Source organism: Argopecten irradians, chromosome 6, assembly GCF_041381155.1.
Source record: "Argopecten irradians isolate NY chromosome 6, Ai_NY, whole genome shotgun sequence".
NCBI lineage: Eukaryota > Metazoa > Mollusca > Bivalvia > Pectinida > Pectinidae > Argopecten > Argopecten irradians.
Window position 1 is genome coordinate 24,501,714 of NC_091139.1, and position 20,419 is coordinate 24,522,132.

The 20,419-nt window shown below is 36.3% G+C and overlaps 3 protein-coding genes across 8 annotated transcripts in view; all 3 read right to left on the reverse strand.

The window, feature by feature from the left end:
• Positions 1-12,270: 12,270 nt before the first annotated feature.
• Positions 12,271-13,191, reverse strand: LOC138326407 (uncharacterized). Its single transcript, XM_069272516.1, has one exon. The coding sequence runs from the start codon at positions 13,189-13,191 to the stop codon at positions 12,271-12,273; it is 921 nt and encodes a 306-aa protein (XP_069128617.1).
• A 580-nt stretch (positions 13,192-13,771) lies between these two features.
• On the reverse strand, positions 13,772-14,737 carry LOC138326408 (uncharacterized). Its single transcript, XM_069272517.1, has one exon. The coding sequence runs from the start codon at positions 14,735-14,737 to the stop codon at positions 13,772-13,774; it is 966 nt and encodes a 321-aa protein (XP_069128618.1).
• Positions 14,738-15,084: 347 nt separating this feature from the next.
• The window catches only part of LOC138325402 (eyes absent homolog 1-like), a 131,331-nt gene continuing 125,996 nt past the window's right edge, over positions 15,085-20,419 (reverse strand). For all 6 annotated transcript variants that reach the window (XM_069271053.1, XM_069271051.1, XM_069271055.1 and 3 more), the window contains 4 exons: positions 20,124-20,238; positions 19,679-19,800; positions 19,265-19,365; positions 15,085-19,054 (listed from right to left, as the gene is read on the reverse strand). In XM_069271053.1, the coding sequence (XP_069127154.1) occupies positions 18,974-19,054; positions 19,265-19,365; positions 19,679-19,800; positions 20,124-20,238 (419 nt within the window). In that variant the 3' untranslated portion in view covers positions 15,085-18,973. The remainder of the gene's footprint in view (positions 19,055-19,264; positions 19,366-19,678; positions 19,801-20,123; positions 20,239-20,419) is intronic.

Here is a 20,419-nt window from a genome sequence, read left to right on the forward strand (position 1 = left end):
GTGTAACTTCTGCCCAATTCCCTTTTAAATTGGTTCAAATGGATATGTTAAAACTAAAATTAATTACTCAGAGAGTACACAATAACATCCAAGGTCATTAAGGACGCGACAGGATTTGGATGAGAAGAAAACCTGATTTACTGGAGAGTAACATCCGACCTACGGTTTTTTTAACTCAACATGAAGAGTCAGTGTTGAACATTAGAAACATATTGTTGTATAACATATTAAAAGTATCGGAGATTGTGATGTACGATCAATCATCGAGTTAATTGATAGAAATTAATTACTAGTACTAAAAGCAACAGGTCTTAGAAAACAGCATGATTTAATTAACAATGTAATTTCAGTTAATCATATTTTGTTTTCTCTTTTCTAACAGCGCAAAATACTACAAAATGTATATATATTACAACAAATCTAACAGCGCAAAATACTATATATATTACTACAAAACCCTATTTTACTTTGAATCTTGCGATATGAATGGTCAAGTGTTCACGATCCACGGGACTCTGATTTTCAAATATCTTATAAGATTTCAAAATGTAATGGCACATCAAAAACAGATGACTCTTAGCTCAACTTAATGAGAATTTGCTAAAAATCACTCTCTGAAAGACAAGATTCAAAGTCAATCAGAATGACCAAAATCGTTCAGATTATGTGTCAAATTGAGAAGTAAATATTTTGTATGAATTGGAGGCGGAGATCTCAATACAGCAAAAACACCTGATGAGATTGCAATGCAGAAACATGTATATTTGATTACTTAGTTTACTTATTATTATCTTTATTTCCTCCAAAATAAAGAGTATATAATGATAATATATGAAAATACATATGGTATCAGCATGAAATAATGTGTACAAAATTAGAGAGACAATGGGGGAAAATACACAACATGATTATTATAAATCAGAGAAAGAGAGAAGAGGGCACAATTCTCTCTGATATTTCTATATCAAATTATTCTCAATATTTATATATATTCATAAACGAGTGAGTTTTATTCAGTTACATATACAAATTGAACATCTTTATAAAAGTATACACTGATATCAATCTGAATTGTTCTTTATCATACCTTTTTAATGTATAGTCCAAGGGACCTCCTAATAGTACATGACGATGTTGTATTAGCTCAAAATCTGAGAGGGAGTATAAATATGAAATAAAATCTATATTTGTGGTTGATACAATTGAACATATGAAATCATTTTTCATTGTTCAGTTAATGAACAACTCAAAACAATATGACTAACAATATCAGTGTAAAAGTGTCCACAATAGTGACATAATATTACAGAAATTTCTAAACGTACAGACAGAATCATTTTCATAATATATTTTACATTTTCAAGGCAATTTGGATGACGTAGAGCTAGTTTCCAAAGGTAATGGGGTTTTAAACAATCATGTAATGATAAGAATCGTGTGAATTCTGCGTCATTTGACATTCTCAATTTCCAGGCATTTGTTTCATACATAGTTACAGATTTGTGGACTAATGCCTTCCAACAATATCTGGAAGGAAAAGATCCATCATCAAAAAAATTAAGACATATTCATATTAGTCGTATTTCTTAAGTATTTTGGTAATGTCTGGAATAAAACCTTTTTGAACATACGTAGTCACATTATTTTAAAAATATCTCACATTGAAAATTTTGAAAATCAAATTTGTTCTTTTCCTTCTGCAAACTCTGCCTAGGAACAATAGTTTTTTAATATCTATATAAGCCTCAATAGAGGTCCAACAAAACCCTGTTTTAATTTGAATCTTGCGATATGAATGGTCAAGTGTTCACGATCCATGGGACTCTAATTTTCAAATACCTTAGAAGATTTAAAAATGTAATGGCACATCAAAAACAGATGACTCTTAGCTCAACTTAATGAGAATTTGCTATAAATCACTCTCTCTGAAAGTCAAGATTCCAAGTCAATCAGAATGACCAAAATCGTTAAGATTATGTGTCAAATTGAGAAGTAAATATTTTGTATGAATTGGAGGCGGAGATCTCAATACAGCTAAAACACCTGATGAGATAGTAATGCTGCAATGCAGATATATTTGATTACTAAGTTTACTTGCATATTTTTGTCTGGGATCGGATCATCGAAGTTTCTAAAATTACAATGGCAGAAATCATGAATAAAATTCGATGTAGATGATTCTATGCTCATCATATACCAAGCCTGTTAAAGTTATTATCAATATTTTTAACCATTTAAACAACACCAGTCTTCATTTTGCATCTTTTTGTCTCGGACTAGACAAGATCCTTTACTCATGTTCATATAATTCCCGTTATGAGTTTTTCATGCTCCTATAAAATGCCTTTACATATCTTTTATGAAATATAATTTAGAGATACACCAGAGGAAAAATCCAGTTTATAACCATACAGAATAAAGAGTAAAATGGCGAATTATTCTTCTGACAGAATATTACAAAAGAGCCAAAATAGTTTAGATAGCGTCAACCAAGTTTAAGACATTCTGTTGATGTTCCCCGATATTACTTGACATCCCTAGTAAAGATATAGATGACAAACTTGCATATTCTTCAGGTTAAAGGGTGATATTTTCAAAACATAGAAATAAATACTGTTTATGTCAATAATTACTCGGTCATTAATTGTATACGCCGTATTTCAAAATAATGATATTTTAAAGTCGCGAGTTTGATGTGCTTTTTACTGGTGCACAAGTAAGATATTGCTGACTTAAACAAAATTAATATGCATATTTAGATATTGTGATATTTACATAAATATGAACCTTTTTAAGCCATAAATTCTTAGAACATTTATGTCGGAACAGCTTGACACGGTCAATGGCGGTATTCGTTTATTTAGCGAATTCTAACAAATGCACAGGAAGATCTTGCGAGAGGTAGTGAAAGCGCAGCCTTAACAGACAGAAGAAAGCACGACAAACTGCAATGCTTTCAACAACGGCTTATATGGAAATACCGTCGGGAGAATCAGCTAGAATTTCGCATGCATAAAATAAACACTGCACAATGAATGCAAGCTGTTTACGACGTTTGAGCAATGTAAATATTGATATAAAAATCATATATAGTTCTTTGCGAAGCATGCAAACCTTTGTTTTCATTGACATATCTTTGAAATATACTTTTACGGAAGCTATGCAGCAGGTGTTTGTATCCAATATATAGTTTTACAGCTTACATCCAAATGGTGTTCAAATGACCGCAATTACATACACACGCGAAAAATAGGCCCAGACACATTTTTAAATGGGTATTTTCTGCACATGTGAGAATTTATCGCTAAATATTGGGCGTCTCCAAAACGCTAAGAATAGATTCAATGGTGTTACGAATCTGTCGTCACACTTAACGCGATTTAAACGTGAAAACTCACCAACTTCCGGAAGGTAGGTGCAATCATATGAATTAAAAACGATAGGGAAAATAAATTACTGATCTCTTTATCTGCGCGAAAAACACATTCTGATAAGGTTTTCTCGAGGTCAGAACGTTATGGAATTTCTTGAAAGATTTTTTTCTCTATCGTGTTTAACTCCTAAGGAAAAAAACAACTTAGTTGAACTTTAGTCCTTTTTTATCCAAAAGCACAGCTGCGACGACGGGGTTGAAGTTTTTTTCCGGCAATAACCAGGGTTGATCCGATGACAAAATCAGTGGAACTTAACGTCTTCTAGCGGCTTTGATCAAAGCCGAGAAGTTGTCTTGTTTTATCTTAACTGTCAGAGTTTTGTAAAGCTGCTAGCTTTATCAGTTTCCTAGACACTTCACTTGCTATCTATGCGGGCAACAAATTTTGTTTATGCTCCCAGCTTCAAAGCATACGTAATGTTATCTTATAGGAAACACTTTTCGCTGAGCGAGATGTTCGCCATTGGAAGTTGAAGGTGTTGAAAGGTTATCGGACTCATTGTTAAATCATGACACGTATGTCACGTGCTTGGCAGGACCGCGCATTACCAAATAAATTATGTCAGAAAATTTACTTTTATCATTTTATGTTAAAACTCTAACTTTAATCATTTATAAAAAAAAATTCGTGCGAGTTGGAAAACATTGCCTTATCTTTAAATGATGATTCACGCCAAAATGCCTGACTGTCATGCTCGTCAGGGAGTTGATGGATTAGGGGTTCTTAAAAATCAAAGTATATACTAGTTCTACGATCCATGACCCGATTTCGTAAGATATAATCGCACGAAACAGCGGCGTTCGCGCTCCATAAAATGGCAAGACCTTGCAAATGTCATTCTGATGTCAAACTCCCGCGGTTGACGGTTCCCGCGCAGGTGAGCAGACGGCTACTTCAAGAGTTATAACGAATTATGACATATGTTCATATCTATAACAAAATAATAAAATCAGAAACCCAATAGCTTCTTTGAAGTTGTTGGCTGCTGATCCAAAGATATCGAAACGATGGATTCTCATGAAATTTAAAGTCGTCTGTTTAACCCGAGTCCATTTTGTGTCGTTGTTTGTGCATGCATGTTGTTTGCGCGTGATTTTCCATCAATTAGAAACATGACATGAACCTTGTTTCTTGTCAAATGCCACAGGCTGATGAGAGCGAGATATGTATTCGTTGTAGGTGGGATAATATAACATACAGCTTTAACTCTAGTCGATACGGACGTATCTATTTCAAATCCAGATGATTTTCAAAATAACTCCTTACGTAAAATAAAATCTGGTATTTTGCGTAATATGCAGAAAAGCATTTGATTGACAAGAAACTTGTATATATACTCGATGACCTATATACATTTATGTGAATATCTCTATTGTTCGGATGATTTGAAATCTTGTCCATAACTATCCAGCTAATTACTAGCTAATGTTTTATAGACTTTTTAACACATGTTATTCGAAGGTTTATAGACATTTCTATATAGTTTGATGGTCTAGAGAAATTTCTGTATATAACTCGATGTTTTGTAGACATGTCTGTATATAACTCGATGGTTTGTAGACATGCCTGTATATAACTCGATGGTTTGTAGACATTTCTCTATTTAACTCGATGTTTTGTACACAATTCTGTATGTAACTCGATGTTTTATAGACATGTCTGTATATAACTCGATGGTTTGTAGACATTTCTGTATATAACTCGATGTTTTGTAGACATTTCTGTATATAACTCGATGTTTTGTAGACATTTCTGTATATAACTCGATGTTTTGTAGACATTTCTGTATATAACTCGATGGTTTGTAGACATTTCTGTATATAACTCGATGGTTCATAGACATTTCTGTATAAACCCCGATAATTTGTAGACATTTTTGTTAATAACTCGATGGTTTGTAGACATTTCTGTATATAACTCGATGGTTTGTAGACATGCCTGTATATAACTCGATGTTTTGTAGACATGTCTGTATATAACTCGAAGGTTTGTAGACATTTCTGTATATAACTCGATGGTTTGTAGACATTTCAATATATAACTCGATGTTTTGTAGACATTGCTGTATATAACTCGATGGTTGGTAGACATTTCATATATAACTCGATGTTTTGTAGACATTTCTGTATATAACTCGATGTTTTGTAGACATTTCTGTATATAACTCGATGTTTTGTAGACATATCTGTTTATATCTCGATGGTTTGTAGACATTTCAATATATAACTCGATGTTTTGTAGACATTTCTGCATATAACTCGATGGTTTGTATACATTTCAATATATCACTCGATGGTTTGTAGACATTTCTGTATATAAAACTCGATGTTTTGTAGACATTTCAATATATAACTCGATGTTTCGTATAGACATTTCTGTATATAAAACTCGATGTTTTGTAGACATTTCTGTATATAACTCGATGGTTTGTAGACATTTCTGTATAGAACTCGATGGTTTGTAGACATTTCTGTATAGAACTCGATGGTTTGTAGACATTTCTGTATAGAACTCGATGGTTTGTAGACATTTCTGTATAGAACTCGATGGTTTGTAGACATTTCTGTATAGAACTCGATGGTTTGTAGACATTTCTGTATAGAACTCGATGGTTTGTAGATCTTTGTATAATTTTCTCAAGAGTATCCAATACGCTTCGGCCAGTCGAACACAAAACAACCAGACCTTTACATCGTTATGGTATTTTGTATTTTAAAATTTCGATGCATCGATATTAACATACAATATGGGACTATGTCCCATTGCCTACAGAAACAAGACGTTTTTGGATATTGCTGGCAGTGACCGCGCAGCTCATTATCAGTTTTCATCGTCCCATTGCCATTGCTGGCAGTGACCGCGCAGCTCATTATCAGTTTTCAGGGGTAAACGAGTAAATGCAAAAATAGATATTTTTTTATTATTGATAAAGTCGTCAACGATCAATTTTAATGAAATATAACAATATAAAACTTCTGTTTCATCTTTTGGAGAACAAAGACATTGTACTTTGCAAGTGTCTCTTTGATGTGGCTTACCTAAAGGACAGTTGTCGATTGGTCAATATCGCAAACGTGACCTCATTCAACTTCAACGATAGGTGAACTTCACATATGTAATTATTTAGTAACTTCAAAAGTTATGTATTGTTTTATACCATCTTAGATTGTATCCTGATAAAATATATTAATATAATATAATTGAGATAATTGTTTCTAACAATAGTTTACAACTGATAACTACCCACGTAATACTAAAAATAACTAAAGACAATTAAAATAAAATCTAAGACTTATTTGTTGTACTCAATTATCTCATATGCAAATAGGCGAGAGTAATTTTTTTTCTGATTTTATTTATTGGTGTTCTGCAATTGTGATTATTATGATTTATTTCGAATGTACACCAGAAGATATCTAAACAAGCGGTCCCAAAATGCAATATGCGCAACTAGGGTCCTAGGGGAACCTTCATATTACAGTCCCTTAAATACTTTCTGAGAAATAGCGGTATCAAACTCAAACTAGAGACCAATGGGCATTAGTTACAATATGTGGCCAATATCATCCTAAAAGACTATGACACATTCAAATGAAGTAACATCCTATTCAGTCAAACAATTATTTATCTAAAGCTACGTTTTGAAGTCCGTTTTTGATCTGTATGTTAGACAATACAATCGTTCCTTAGCTAAATAACAGCTGTTGATTGGTCAATAACACGAACGTGACCTCGATTAACTTCAATGGAGGTGAACAGGTGGAAATCACAGGTGTGTATACATATTTTCATATTTCAAATGACTTCAAAAGTTAAGTTTTGTTTAAAGATTTTATCCCGGTAAGATTTTTTGATTGAGTATCGACTGAGATAATGCAAAAGATCGTAGCTTATAACAATGGTTTATATCTTACACAATGGGATGCGAAGAGAACACCTAGAGATGATATTACATCGTCTCATTATTACTGATCAGAGACTGATTAATGTTATCCTTAACCTGTATTTCTTAAAAGAGTTCTCTCTATAATAACTTTATATATTTTCTTATTACTAGCCATTGTATAAATGTATCAAGGTGAATTCCCCGGCCTCTGAGCACCCATCTATATGATGAAACAACCAAGTCAAAAGACACAACAAGGGATTCCTGACTTTAGTGTTATGTAATTTGTTCAAGAATTATACACATGTAATTAAAAAAATGGGATTTCGAACATTTCTTGATGTTTATTTCTTCTAATAATGAACGATTCTTGTATAATTTCCCTTTTCTTTTTCACTTTGAAAATGACAGATCAAACTTGATTGTAAGTTTTGGTGGTAAATAAAGTTTCTTAATGGTTTCTATGAGGAGTGACTTCAGAGACGTTGTGTATCATTTTCCCCTACAGTTTGTGATACATGCGTTTTGATAATGAAAATAACATCCAACAGTATGTAATTGATTGTAAGTTTTGACGTAAATAAAGTTTTCTTAATGATTACACTTGAATGAAATCAAAACACTTAAGAAACAGAAAGTCTCTGTCAAGTTTTGGAAAATTCTGCTGCCGATGTCCCACGAAATAGGAAAGCAAGGCTAGCTGAAGGTTGATGACGAATTCGTTATATTCATTGCATTTTCCCAATCAGGAGTTGGGATTAGGATATTTTCTGCTGTTATGTGATTATACACCGAGGCCAAAAATATGCGGCGTTGTTGTTACTTTCACTGTCATTATATTTACCCTTCGACTATCTCGTAGTCAAAATGAAAGAAGTTCAGGAGAACTGACCGTTCATGTGTTCGCAGAGACTTTCTTTGAAGATTACAGAAAAAGAGGTGCTCAACGACAGTGAAATTACCCCTTGAGTGTCGAGGATGAATATAACGACAATGATAGAAACCCCTAGCATATTGATGATGTCGTTGAAATAATTGCCTGATGAAACAATGAACAACCGAAAACATTCACACGCCCACAACCAGTTTTTACTTAAATTCTATAAAAAATAGATTTGATGAAACTTGTCTTGATATTTCTATTTTTGCTTCCTAATTATCAATATACGCTTACCTGTACATGAAACACTGTACTTAGAATATAATTGCCGTGCGACCTACCGAGTAGTGTATTATTGCGTAAAGCCAATGGTTACTGTGAGGAGTGGCTTCAGAAACGTTGTGCGTTTTTTTGTGTGTACAATTTGTGATATTTGTGTTCTGATTATGAAAATAGCATCCAACTGTATTCCAATAATTCTAATCAATATATCATATACAACATATCAAAACCGAAATTCTCGCAAATCTTACTAAATCTGGTGATATTTGTATTTCTCAAACCGTCGTTCGTATGCAGTGCACGTGCAAATTATTACAAACGCTATGAGTTTTGCATCATCCACAACAGCACAACAAAGAAAACACATACGCAGGCTTTACTTCGTCACCGCGACCAACCATTCACCTGTTTTGATCTACAGGACTATACTACACACATGAAAAGCAGCAAACACAAAGCGACCGCACTTTTACTTAGTGTGACTTTTATACATATATTAGAGTGAAGCAGAAAAACGAAATGCTAACAACAATTAAGTCTGAGTTTCAAATAAAAGGATGAGACGAGATATTATACACGCAATCAGGACCAATCACATGGAGAGTAATACACTGAATGGTAGACCAATCAGAAGGAGAGTAATGCATTCAATGATGGACCAATCAGGAGGAGAGTAATGCATTCAATGATGGACCAATCCGGTGGAGAGTAATACACTCAATGATGGACCAATCAGGTTGAGAGTAATACACTTCATGGTGGACCAATCAGAGGAGAGTAATGCATTCAATGATGGACCAATCAGGAGGAGAGTAATGCATTCAATGATGGGCCAATCAGGAGGAGAGTAATGTATTCAATGATGGGCCAATCAGGTGGAGAGTAATACACTCAATGATGGACCAATCAGGTTGAGAGTAATACACTTCATGGTGGACCAATCAGAGGAGAGTAATGCATTCAATGATGGACCAATCAGGAGGAGAGTAATGCATTCAATGATGGGCCAATCAGGAGGAGAGTAATGTATTCAATGATGGGCCAATCAGGTGGAGAGTAATACACTCAATGATGGACCAATCAGGTTGAGAGTAATACACTTCATGGTGGACCAATCAGGTGGAGAGTAATACACTCAATGGTGGACTAATCAGGAGGAGAGTTATGCATTAAATGGTGGACCAATCATGACAAGAGTAATACACCGAATGGTGGACCAACCAGAAGAAGAGTAATACACGCAATGGTGTCACAAACAAGTGGAGAGTAATATACTCAATTGTGGACCATTCAAGAGGAGAGTAATGCACTCAATGATGGACCTATCAGGACAAGAGTAATACACTGAATGGTGGACCAATCTGTAGGAGAGTTATACACTAATGGTGGATCAATCAGACTGAGAGTAATACAATCAATGATGGACCAATCAGGACGAGAGTAATGCACTGAATGGTGGACAAATCAAGACCAGAGTAACAACTGAATAATGGACCAACACATGGAGACTAAAACACTGAATGGTGGACCATTCAGGAGGAGGGAAATACACTCACTGGTGGGCCAGTCAGGTGGAGAGTAATACACTCAATGGTTGGCCAATCAGGTGGAGAGTAATTATCTCAATAATAGACCCATCAGGTGGAGTGTAATACACTCAATGGTGGATCAATGAGTCATACACTATATAAAAGACCAATCGGGGGAGAGTAATACACTATATAAAAGACCAATCGGGGGAGAGTAATACACTCAATGGTAGACTAATCAGGTGGAGTGTAATTGGGAGAAAACTCATATAGGCTATGCCTGTTGTTCAATCATTTTTTAAATATTTTTTTTTTTTAATCAGAGGAAATAAATAAGCAATGGGGACCAATCAGGAGGAGGGAAATACACTCAATGGTGGGCCAATCAGTTGGAAAGTAATATACTCAATGACAGACCAATTAGGTGGAGAATAATATACTCAAGAATAATCTAATAAGGTGGAAAGTAATACACTGAATGGTGGACTAATCAGGATGAGAGTAATACATCCAATGTTGAACAAAACAGGAGAGTAATGAATTTGATGATGGAACAATCTGGACAAGAGTAATACACTGAATGGTGGACCAATCAGGTGGGGAATAATACACTGAATGGTGGACCAATCAGGATTAGTAATTCATTGAATGGTGGACCAATATATTCATATAGGCTATGACTGTTCAATCCTTTTTCAAATAGTTTTTTTTAAATGAATTTGATTATATGAGAGTAATACACTCAATGATGGACCAATCAGGAGATTAATATACACAATGGTAGACCAATCGAGTGGAGAATATTACACTCACACAGGTTGTCTCTTGACACATGTGGTCTATTGACATAGGTGGTCTCTTGACAAAGGTGGCCTCTTGACATTGGTGGTCTCTTGACAAAGGTGGTCTCTTGACACAGGTGGTCTCTTGAAATGGGTGGTCTCTTGACACAGGTGGTCTCTTGACACAGGAGGTCTCTTGACATAACTGGTATCTTGACACAGGAGGTCTCTTGACATTGGTCTCTTAACATGGTTGGTCTCTTGAAAAAGATATCTTGACATAGGAGGTTTCTTGACACATGTGGTCTCTTAACACAAGTAATCTCTTGACATATGTGGTCTCTTGACACAGGTGGTCTCTTGACACAGGTGGCTTCTTGACACAGGTGGTCTCTTGAAACATGTGGTCTCTTGACACAGGTGATCTCTTGACACAGGTGGTCTCTTGACATATGTGGTCTCTTAGCACAGGTGGTCTCTTGACACAGGTGGTTCCTAGACACATGTTGTCCCTTGACATAGGTGGTCTCTTGACATAGGTGGTCTCTTTAGACCGGTGGTCTCTAGACATAGGTGGTCTCTTTACATAGGTGGTCTCTTTATACAGGTGGTTTCTTGACATAGTTGGCCTCTTGACAGAAGTGGTTTCTAGACACAGGTGGGTCACGACACATATGGTCTCTTAAATAGGTGGTATCCTGACACAGGTGGTCTCTTGACACAGGTCATCTCTTTATACAGGTGGTATCCTGACATTGGTGGTCTCTTAGCACAGGTGGTCTCTTGACACAGGTGGCTCCTAGACACATGTTGTCCATTGACACAGGTGGTCTCTTGACATAGGTGGTCTCTTTAGACCGGTCGTTCTTTACATAGGTGGTCTCTTTATACAGGTGGTATCCTGACATATGTGGCCTCTTGACATTGGTGGTCTCTCAACACAGGTGGTCTCTTGACCCAGGTGGTTTCTTGACAAAGGTGGTCTCTTGACATAGGCGGTCTCATGCCCTAGGTGGTCTCTTGACTGAAGTGATCTCTTGACACAGGTGATCATTAGACACAATTTGTCTCTTGGCACAGATAGCCTCTTTATACAGGTTGTCTCTTTATATAGTTGGTCTCTTCATACAGTAGTCTCTTGACACAGGTGGTCTTTTGACCATGGTGGTTTCTTGACATATGTGGTATCTTGAATGAGGAGATTAGACACAGGTGATCTCTATACACATTTGGTCTCTTGACACAAATGGCCTCTTTATACAGGTGGTCTCTTTATACAGGTGATCTCTTGAAGTAGGTGGTCTCTTCATACATGGGGTCTCTTGAAGTAGGTGGTCTCTTCATACATGGGGGTCTCTTGAAGTAGGTGGTCTCTTCATACATGGGGTCTCTTGACATAGGTGGTCTCTTTATACAGGTGATCTCTTGAAGTAGGTGGTCTCTTCATACATGGGGTCTCTTGAAGTAGGTGGTCTCTTCATACATGGGGTCTCTTGACATAGGTGGTCTCTTTATCCATTGGGGTCTCTTGACATAAATAGTCTCTTGACACAGGTGGTCTCTTGACACAGGTAGTCTCTTGACATAGGTTGTCTTTTGAAAAAGGTGGTGTCTTGACATAGGTTGCTCTTGACACATGTGTCTTGACATAAATTGCTTTTGACACAGTAGGTCTCTTGACATAGGTGGTCTCTTGACACAGATTGTCTTTTGACATAGGCGGTCTCTTGACATGGGTTACTCTGGACACAGATGGTCTTTTGACAAAAGTTACTCTTGACATAGGTTGTTCTTGACACAGGTGGTCTCTTGACAGGTTGCTCTTGACGCATGTGGTCTCTTGACATAGGTGGTCTCTTGACACAGGTGGTCTCTTGACATAGGTTGCTCTTGACCTAGGTGGTCTCTTTGACACAGGTGGTCTCTTGACAAGGGTTGCTCTTGACATAGGTGGTCTCTTGACACCGGTGGTCTCTTGACATAGGTTGCTCTTGACACATGTGGTCTCTTGACATAGGTGGTCTCTTGACATAGGTGGTCTCTTGACACAGGTTGTCTCTTGACATAGGTTGTCTCTTGACACAGGTGGTCTCTTGACAGGTTGCTCTTGACACATGTGGTCTCTTGACATATGTGGTCTCTTGACATAGGTGGTCTCTTGACACAGGTGGTCTCTTGACATAGGTTGCTCTTGACGCATGTGGTCTCTTGACATAGGTGGTCTCTTGACACAGGTGGTCTCTTGACATAGGTGGTCTCTTGACACAGGTGGTCTCTTGACATAGGTTGCTCTTGACCTTGGTGGTCTATTGACACAGGTGGTCTCTTGACACAGGTGGTCTCTTGACAGGTTGCTCTTGACACATGTGGTCTCTTGACATATGTGGTCTCTTGACATAGGTGGTCTCTTGACACAGGTGGTCTCTTGACATAGGTTGCTCTTGACCTAGGTGGTCTCTTTGACACAGGTGGTCTCTTGACAAGGGTTGCTCTCTTGACATAGGTGGTCTCTTGACATAGGTTGCTCTTGATGCATGTGATCTCTTGACCCAGGTGGTCTCTTGACATAGGTTGCTCTTGACACAGTTGGTCTATTGACATAGGTTGTTCTTGACATAGGTAGTCTCTTGACATAGGTTGTCTCTTGACACAGGTGGTCTCTTGACATAGGTTGCTCTTGACGCATGTGGTCTCTTGACATAGGTGGTCTCTTGACACATGTGGTCTCTTGACATAGGTGGTCTCTTGACACAGGTGGTCTCTTGACATAGGTTGCTCTTGACCTTGGTGGTCTCTTTGACACAGGTGGTCTCTTGACACAGATTGTCTTTTGACATAGGTGGTCTCTTGACATAGGTTACTCTGGACACAGATGGTCTTTTGACAAAGGTGGTCTCTTGACACAGGTTGCCCTTGACATAGATGGTCTCTTAATACAAATGGTCTCTCGACACAGGTGGTCTCTTGACATAGGTAGTCTATTGACACAGGTGGTCTCTTGACATAGGTTGCTCTGTACACAGGTGGTCTTTTGACAAAGTGATCTCTTGACAAGGGTTGCTCTTGACATAGGTGGTCTCTTTGACACAGGTGGTCTCTTGACAAGAGTTGCTCTTGACATAGGTGGTCTCTTGACATAGGTTGCTCTTGATGCATGTGATCTCTTGACCCAGGTGGTCTCTTGACATAGGTTGCTCTTGACACAGTTGGTCTATTGACATAGGTTGTTCTTGACATAGGTAGTCTCTTGACATAGGTTGTCTCTTGACACATGTGGTCTCTTGACATAGGTTGTCTCTTGACACAGGTGGTCTCTTGACATAGGTTGCTCTTGACGCATGTGGTCTCTTGACATAGGTGGTCTCTTTACACAGGTGGTCTCTTGACATAGGTTGCTCTTGACCTTGGTGATCTCTTTGACACAGGTGGTCTCTTGACACAGATTGTCTTTTGACATAGGTGGTCTCTTGACATAGGTTACTCTGGACACAGGTGGTCTTTTGAAAATGGTGGTCTCTTGACACAGGTTGCCCTTGACATAGATGGTCTCTTAATACAAATGGTCTCTCGACACAGGTGGTCTCTTGACATAGGTAGTCTATTGACACAGGTGGTCTCTTGACATAGGTTGCTCTGTACACAGGTGGTCTTTTGACAAAGTGATCTCTTGACAAGGGTTGCTCTTGACATAGGTTGCTCTTGACGCATGTGGTCTCTTGACATTGGTTGCTCTTGACACAGTTGGTCTCTTGACACAGGTGGTCTCTTGACATAGGTTGTCTCTTGACACAGGTGGTCTCTTGACATAGGCTATATACTCTTGATGCATGTGGTCTCTTGACATAGGTGGTCTCTTGACACAGGTGGTCTCTTGACACAGGTGGTCTCTTGACATAAGTTGTTCTTGACATAGGTCGTCTCTTGACATAGGTTGCTCTTGACATAGGTGGTCTCTTGACACAGGTGGTCTCTTGACATAGGTTGCTCTTGACACAGGTGGTCTTTTGACATAGGTTGCTCTTGACACAGGTGGTCTCTAGACTCAGGTGGAATTCAAACACTTGATTACAATTCTGCAAAGGTCTGATTTTTCAGAATGATATATTGAGAAGATGTTGATTCATATGAAGTTTTAGACACCATAAAATAGGAAAATAAACATAAAACATATCTTTTTATTTCTGGACTTTTTAGGTAATGAAAATCCAACCTTAGCAACATAATCATTCACTAGGTAAAGTTTGACTTAAATTCTCGTAATCTTTAATTAGCAAGAGACAATAAAAGACTGTTCACATTCATACATCTGCCTTTATTGGTGACAAAACAGTTGTACAGCCATGTCCCCTGGAGACACATTAACCATTCACACATTACAATACATACACCATACATAACACTGGCTGGCCAACAGCCCCATATAACAGGGCTTCTCATTGGACTAATGAAAACAAACTCAACCAATCAAAGACAGTGTATTACAATGATATTGTTTATTCATGAAATAAAAGCATATTTTTTCATTAATGATTAAAAACATCTCTAGTCTGATAGGACATGTGTACGACAAATGTTGACATTACGGCTGAAAACGGCAAAAAAGGATTAAAACACTCAATTTTTGTGGTCAGTCATAGCGGTTCTGTCAGAGTATTTATATCATAAGTTCTTTGGTTAGGCATTCTCACAGCCTTGTACATCTACAGAGTTTATCCTGTAACAAGCCCACTGTCTATATCTCATATCTAAATATAGTTATTGACCTTTATTTTTTTTTAAATTCTACCATTCTTTTGACAGAACTAATAAAACTATAATAATGACCAACACCTTTTTCACATTTTGATGAGAAGGATCCAGAGTTTTGGGCTTATTATAGATAAATCTACAGTATAGAATTAACTGTTGATAACAGTATTAAAAGACATTAATAAAATAGATAGAATTTTGGTTGCTATGACAAAGTCATTAAAATTCAATATATATTATTCTTGTGCAAAACGGTATGTCAATATATGTGCAGATTCCATCACATGTAATCACATATATCCTTATATAACCATCAACGTATCATTCAAAAGTTGTATAAATATTTCACTCAAATATTTTTTTCATTTGCTTGAGAGATTTAGTTTTACTGTAATACACATATCTTTGACAACCAAAAATTTCTAAATGGATGACATTGATTAAAATTTAATGAATTCCTTCTGATTATAGATTAAACTGCCTTTGAATTGTTTGGTATCATATTCAAATTCCTGTACCATTTGTTTAAAAACTTTCTGATAGGTATATCATAGAAAATTAGTTAATTTAGAATATTAGAGATGAAATTCTATTTAGAATTAATTCAACAATATCATTCAATAAATGCTACATTTGTATATTAGAAATAATTTGCACCCTTCAAAAAGTCATATACCATCTATATTAAAAGAAATCCATATATTAATCAACAAGAAAAAATAATCCTGTTTCCCCTTTCTCAAGGTAAACAAATGAATGTAGTCTACTTGGCTACTAGTTGTTTGAATTTCTTGAACTAAAACAAATTTCTATGGTAACACAATGTTCAAAAATCCTCCCTGTAATTAAAGCTGAGATTTTGATTGTCGTCTGCATTCAATACTGATATTCACAGCTTGTTAAACTATAAACTGTTTCATTCTACAACCACTGATAATTCATTGTCAATTTAAACTCAAAAACATTGCCATAGCTCTAACATAACATTCAATAGAAATAGCTGTTCTCTATTTTACCTGAAACTTTAAAAGGTCAGTTTCATGATTTATACCAAATATATTGATAAAATATTTCTTGATCTGTTGTGTAAATAGTAATCAAAGTTTACTGAAGAAGGTTACCTCTGTTTCAAGATTTGAAATGATACAGATTTACCTCTGTTTCAAGAGTTGAGATGAAACAGATTTAATAGTACCTCTGTCATAATCCTTTGTTTGTATTGGCTTTAAATCTTGAGTTATATATACATATCTCAAATTCATTCATATACAAAGTCATGATCACAAGCCAAAAATATATAGGTTGTACATCTCAGGAAATTCAGTATATTATCAAGTCATGCAGTAGATGCAATTGTCAAACTTCCTGCTTTAAAACTGTAAAATAATCATCTGTATTGTAGCGCATACCAAACCTCTGGCCATTCTTAAACGAATCTGCCATTTCACCAAGGGAAAAAATAAAAATGCTGCAATTCATTTCTGCTTAGTCTTTGGTACCGATTCAATGCTTAGAGTAAAATTCATTAATTATTTATATGATACACAATAAAAACATTTCAAGTAATAAAAATTTGAAGTTTTAAAAATAATACTTAAGATAGAACATTTTAGATAAAGGAGGACAAAACATTTTTGGAAAGACCACTGTGCTAACGAATACAAACAAAAATAAATGTGGACCTTTCCAAAGATCTTTATTGAAAGTCTGCTCCATTTTCCCCATATGAAACATTTGCATGGCGTTTAAGTATTGCACATAATGTATTTCTGAAATGTTCGACATCTGTGTACAGTCAGATTCACACAATGAATTAGCCACCAGCTACTACAATAATGTATATATATGGAGTTATTTTTGTCAATTAGTAAACAAGTAAACAGTTCTTGTACAAAACGATCAAAACCAATCAATTTCATACTCAAGTACAAAATGTTTCTTATGGGGAAAATCACAAAGTCTTTCCTTAAAACATTACTTTGGGAAGTTTGTATATAATTTTTGAGAAATATTGTGGCATGTCACAGACGCTTTATAAATACAAAAAGTACACACAATACATAATCACTTTCCACATTCAGAAAATAATTGTTATAAAAAGAATCAGTGGACAAGTTTTCCAACCAAGAGGCACATACAAACAATTACCAGAACAACCAATAATATGGCCTTAGTTTGGTACATAGAAACAATAAATGATCTCCGTAAAATAACGTGAACAATCACAGGATAATTTTATATGCTGTATCCATGATCAGGGCTTAATGAATCTACCATGACTAAAAGATGATGATGTCATGGCAATGATAAGGGGAGGTCACTCTAATGTCATGGCAACAACATGGAGAAATATCTCCAACAGTCAGAACAGGAAGTTGCAGCTGTGACAAGGGGAGATCACTCTGATGACCAGAAGATGATGTACGAGATGTAAAGCACCATCCGGCATATACATGTACAACTTCAGGACACAACACAAGTAAGTATACTTGAGCTGGATAAGTCCTCTGAAAATGTATAAAGTCACCAGCCATTTTAACATTAATGTCTTTACATAGAAAACAATCACATACATCCTTGTCACATTTTAGTCATGGCTTTGGGTAGGGGAAAGTTCAGAAATGCCGAGACCTCAGTAAGACTTCGACAAATATTGGATAAAGTCATTTTAAATGGTTCAACTTGGAATCTCTTGTTGAGCGAATGTATCATTGGCTGAATCAGGTCACTGTAGAAACATCTCGTATCCTAAGGTGTATTTTGTTGGGAGTTTGGCCCTAATTATGTACAGGGCAGATATAATGGAAATCTGTTTTACAGTTTAACAGTCTCTGTGGTGACAGATATCATCCTTTTTCCCCTAAGTTAAATATGTTGATATATCCAGTTTGATATTCTGGACTGTTTGTTGATCAACACAATACAACGAAGGCTGTATAAAGACAGTTCCTCCTCGATCACCTTTACACTGAATGAACACACTGAACTTTCAACATATCCCAGCATGCATCATAAACGTAGAAAATCCCAAATATGGTGCACTGTATGTCTGATCCAGTTCCAACACCAATAACCATTTCAGGTGCAACCTGAGAAGTCACAGTAAATACTGCTGTGCCGAGCAGACGTACCACCAACTTTCAACAAGATTTCCGAGTCATCCAAGATAAGTAGAGGACTACAAGGTGGCATTATCCAATGGTCCATGGGCTTGAACAGACGCCGGGAACAAGAAACTCTGAGCCCTAAATCACAAACATTAGTTTTCATTCTCTTGCTGTGTACAGTATGTCCGTTAGTTTGTTTGTACACCGTTTATGTTTTAACATGTGCGTCGTCTGTACACTGCCCGTGTCTCCGTGTCTGTCCTGTTGTCCGTAACACTTGGTGCCGTGGACAGATATAATGCTGGGTTAGGGTACAATCCTTGGTTAGAGGTAGTTAAGTTCCAGTGCGTGGTTTAGGGCTGCTATGTCGGAATGATTGCTTACTCGCCAGAATGGGAAATTCATCTGAAACAAAAACACACACTTTATACATCTGACCAATACTTCATCAATGAACTGGTTATTGTTTTTTTTAGGTTTTTTATCTAATATGTTTGCACAAAGCTCCAGTTAAAGCTATCTTCATTTCAAGAAGTAGTTACCATAATTTTTAAGTAAAGTTTTGAAATCTTGAAGGAAGAAATAATGTAACCAATCGAAATTGTTGTTACATACCTGCTTAGCTGCCTGCTCTTCATCTCGACCGTCTCCAACGACTACATATGTACATTTCCTACCAAATCGGGCTACTATTCTGTCAAAACAGCTATCTTTGCCTGCGAAAAAAAAAGTCCAATTGTAGAGATAACATATATTTATAGTACAATTCAGCAAACGTTTTTGTATGTAAGACTTAGTCATGATTTGACCTTTACAATGGATTGACCTACGATTTGGAATGAGATACTTTGTCAAGATTAACCTAGCTTTGTGACATTATAAATGTTCAACCCTGTTTTACTTGACCTCTTTAAGGAATGATGTTGACCTACAAATTAGTATAAGATACTCTCGGTCAAAACTTAACATATTTTAAAAATATAAATTTGACCTTGACCCAATTTAGTATGAGATTTCATCAAGACTTACCTATCTTTGTGGCGCTGTATATGTTTTCTATAGAGAATACCCCACCTAGGCCGTAGAGGAGTACCTTGGCCATGGCTGGTACTAGCTGGGTCGTCGTCACTAACACGTTCACACAGTTCGACCTATAACAGGTTAAAATACCGATGTACAAATCATTGGGATATTGTAGAAGCAAACTTCGGCGAAAACATATTGTACTTATTAAACATTGAAAATTATTAATTTGAAGTACAATGATTGTGAAATGATAATCTGTTATGGTTTGAATATGTCTTAATGAACAACTCTATAAAAGGACTCTACTTATCAATACCATTTTTTTTAGTTCCCAAATGAAACATTTCATTCCATTTGAACTCAGTTCAAAAACTACTCGACTATAATGACCATTTTATCTTTGTCTTTTTATTGGTCTTATTAGACAGGTTTGACTTTTGTTACGTACCGTGAGTTGATGATCTGTAGTGATTTGAGCGCCAGCGTTAGCCAGTTGTCTGTCATGGCCTCAATCTCCTGGCGTAGCTGGAGCCATTGTTCCCGTTTCTGTGGTCCAATCAGACCTGTCGATACAAAATGAAAAGTTTTGAAATTTCAGGGGAGTGAACTCAAGGTCAAAGAATTTTTTCACATTATTTTCCAAAGCAATCATTTAAGTTTGACTTGAAATGAAGATATTTTAAAAACTTATCAAATAGATTTAAATGCATCCAATACATGTTAGCCATAAAGAAAGGAATGTTA

Bases quoted from the DNA above. Each gene is read 5' to 3' on its own strand.
- LOC138326407 (XM_069272516.1), bottom strand. From the start codon at position 13,191: ATGTCAAGAGACCACATATGTCAAGAGACCACATGTGTCAAGAGCAAC.
- LOC138326408 (XM_069272517.1), bottom strand. From the start codon at position 14,737: ATGTCAAGAGCAACCTATGTCAAGAGACGACCTATGTCAAGAACAACT.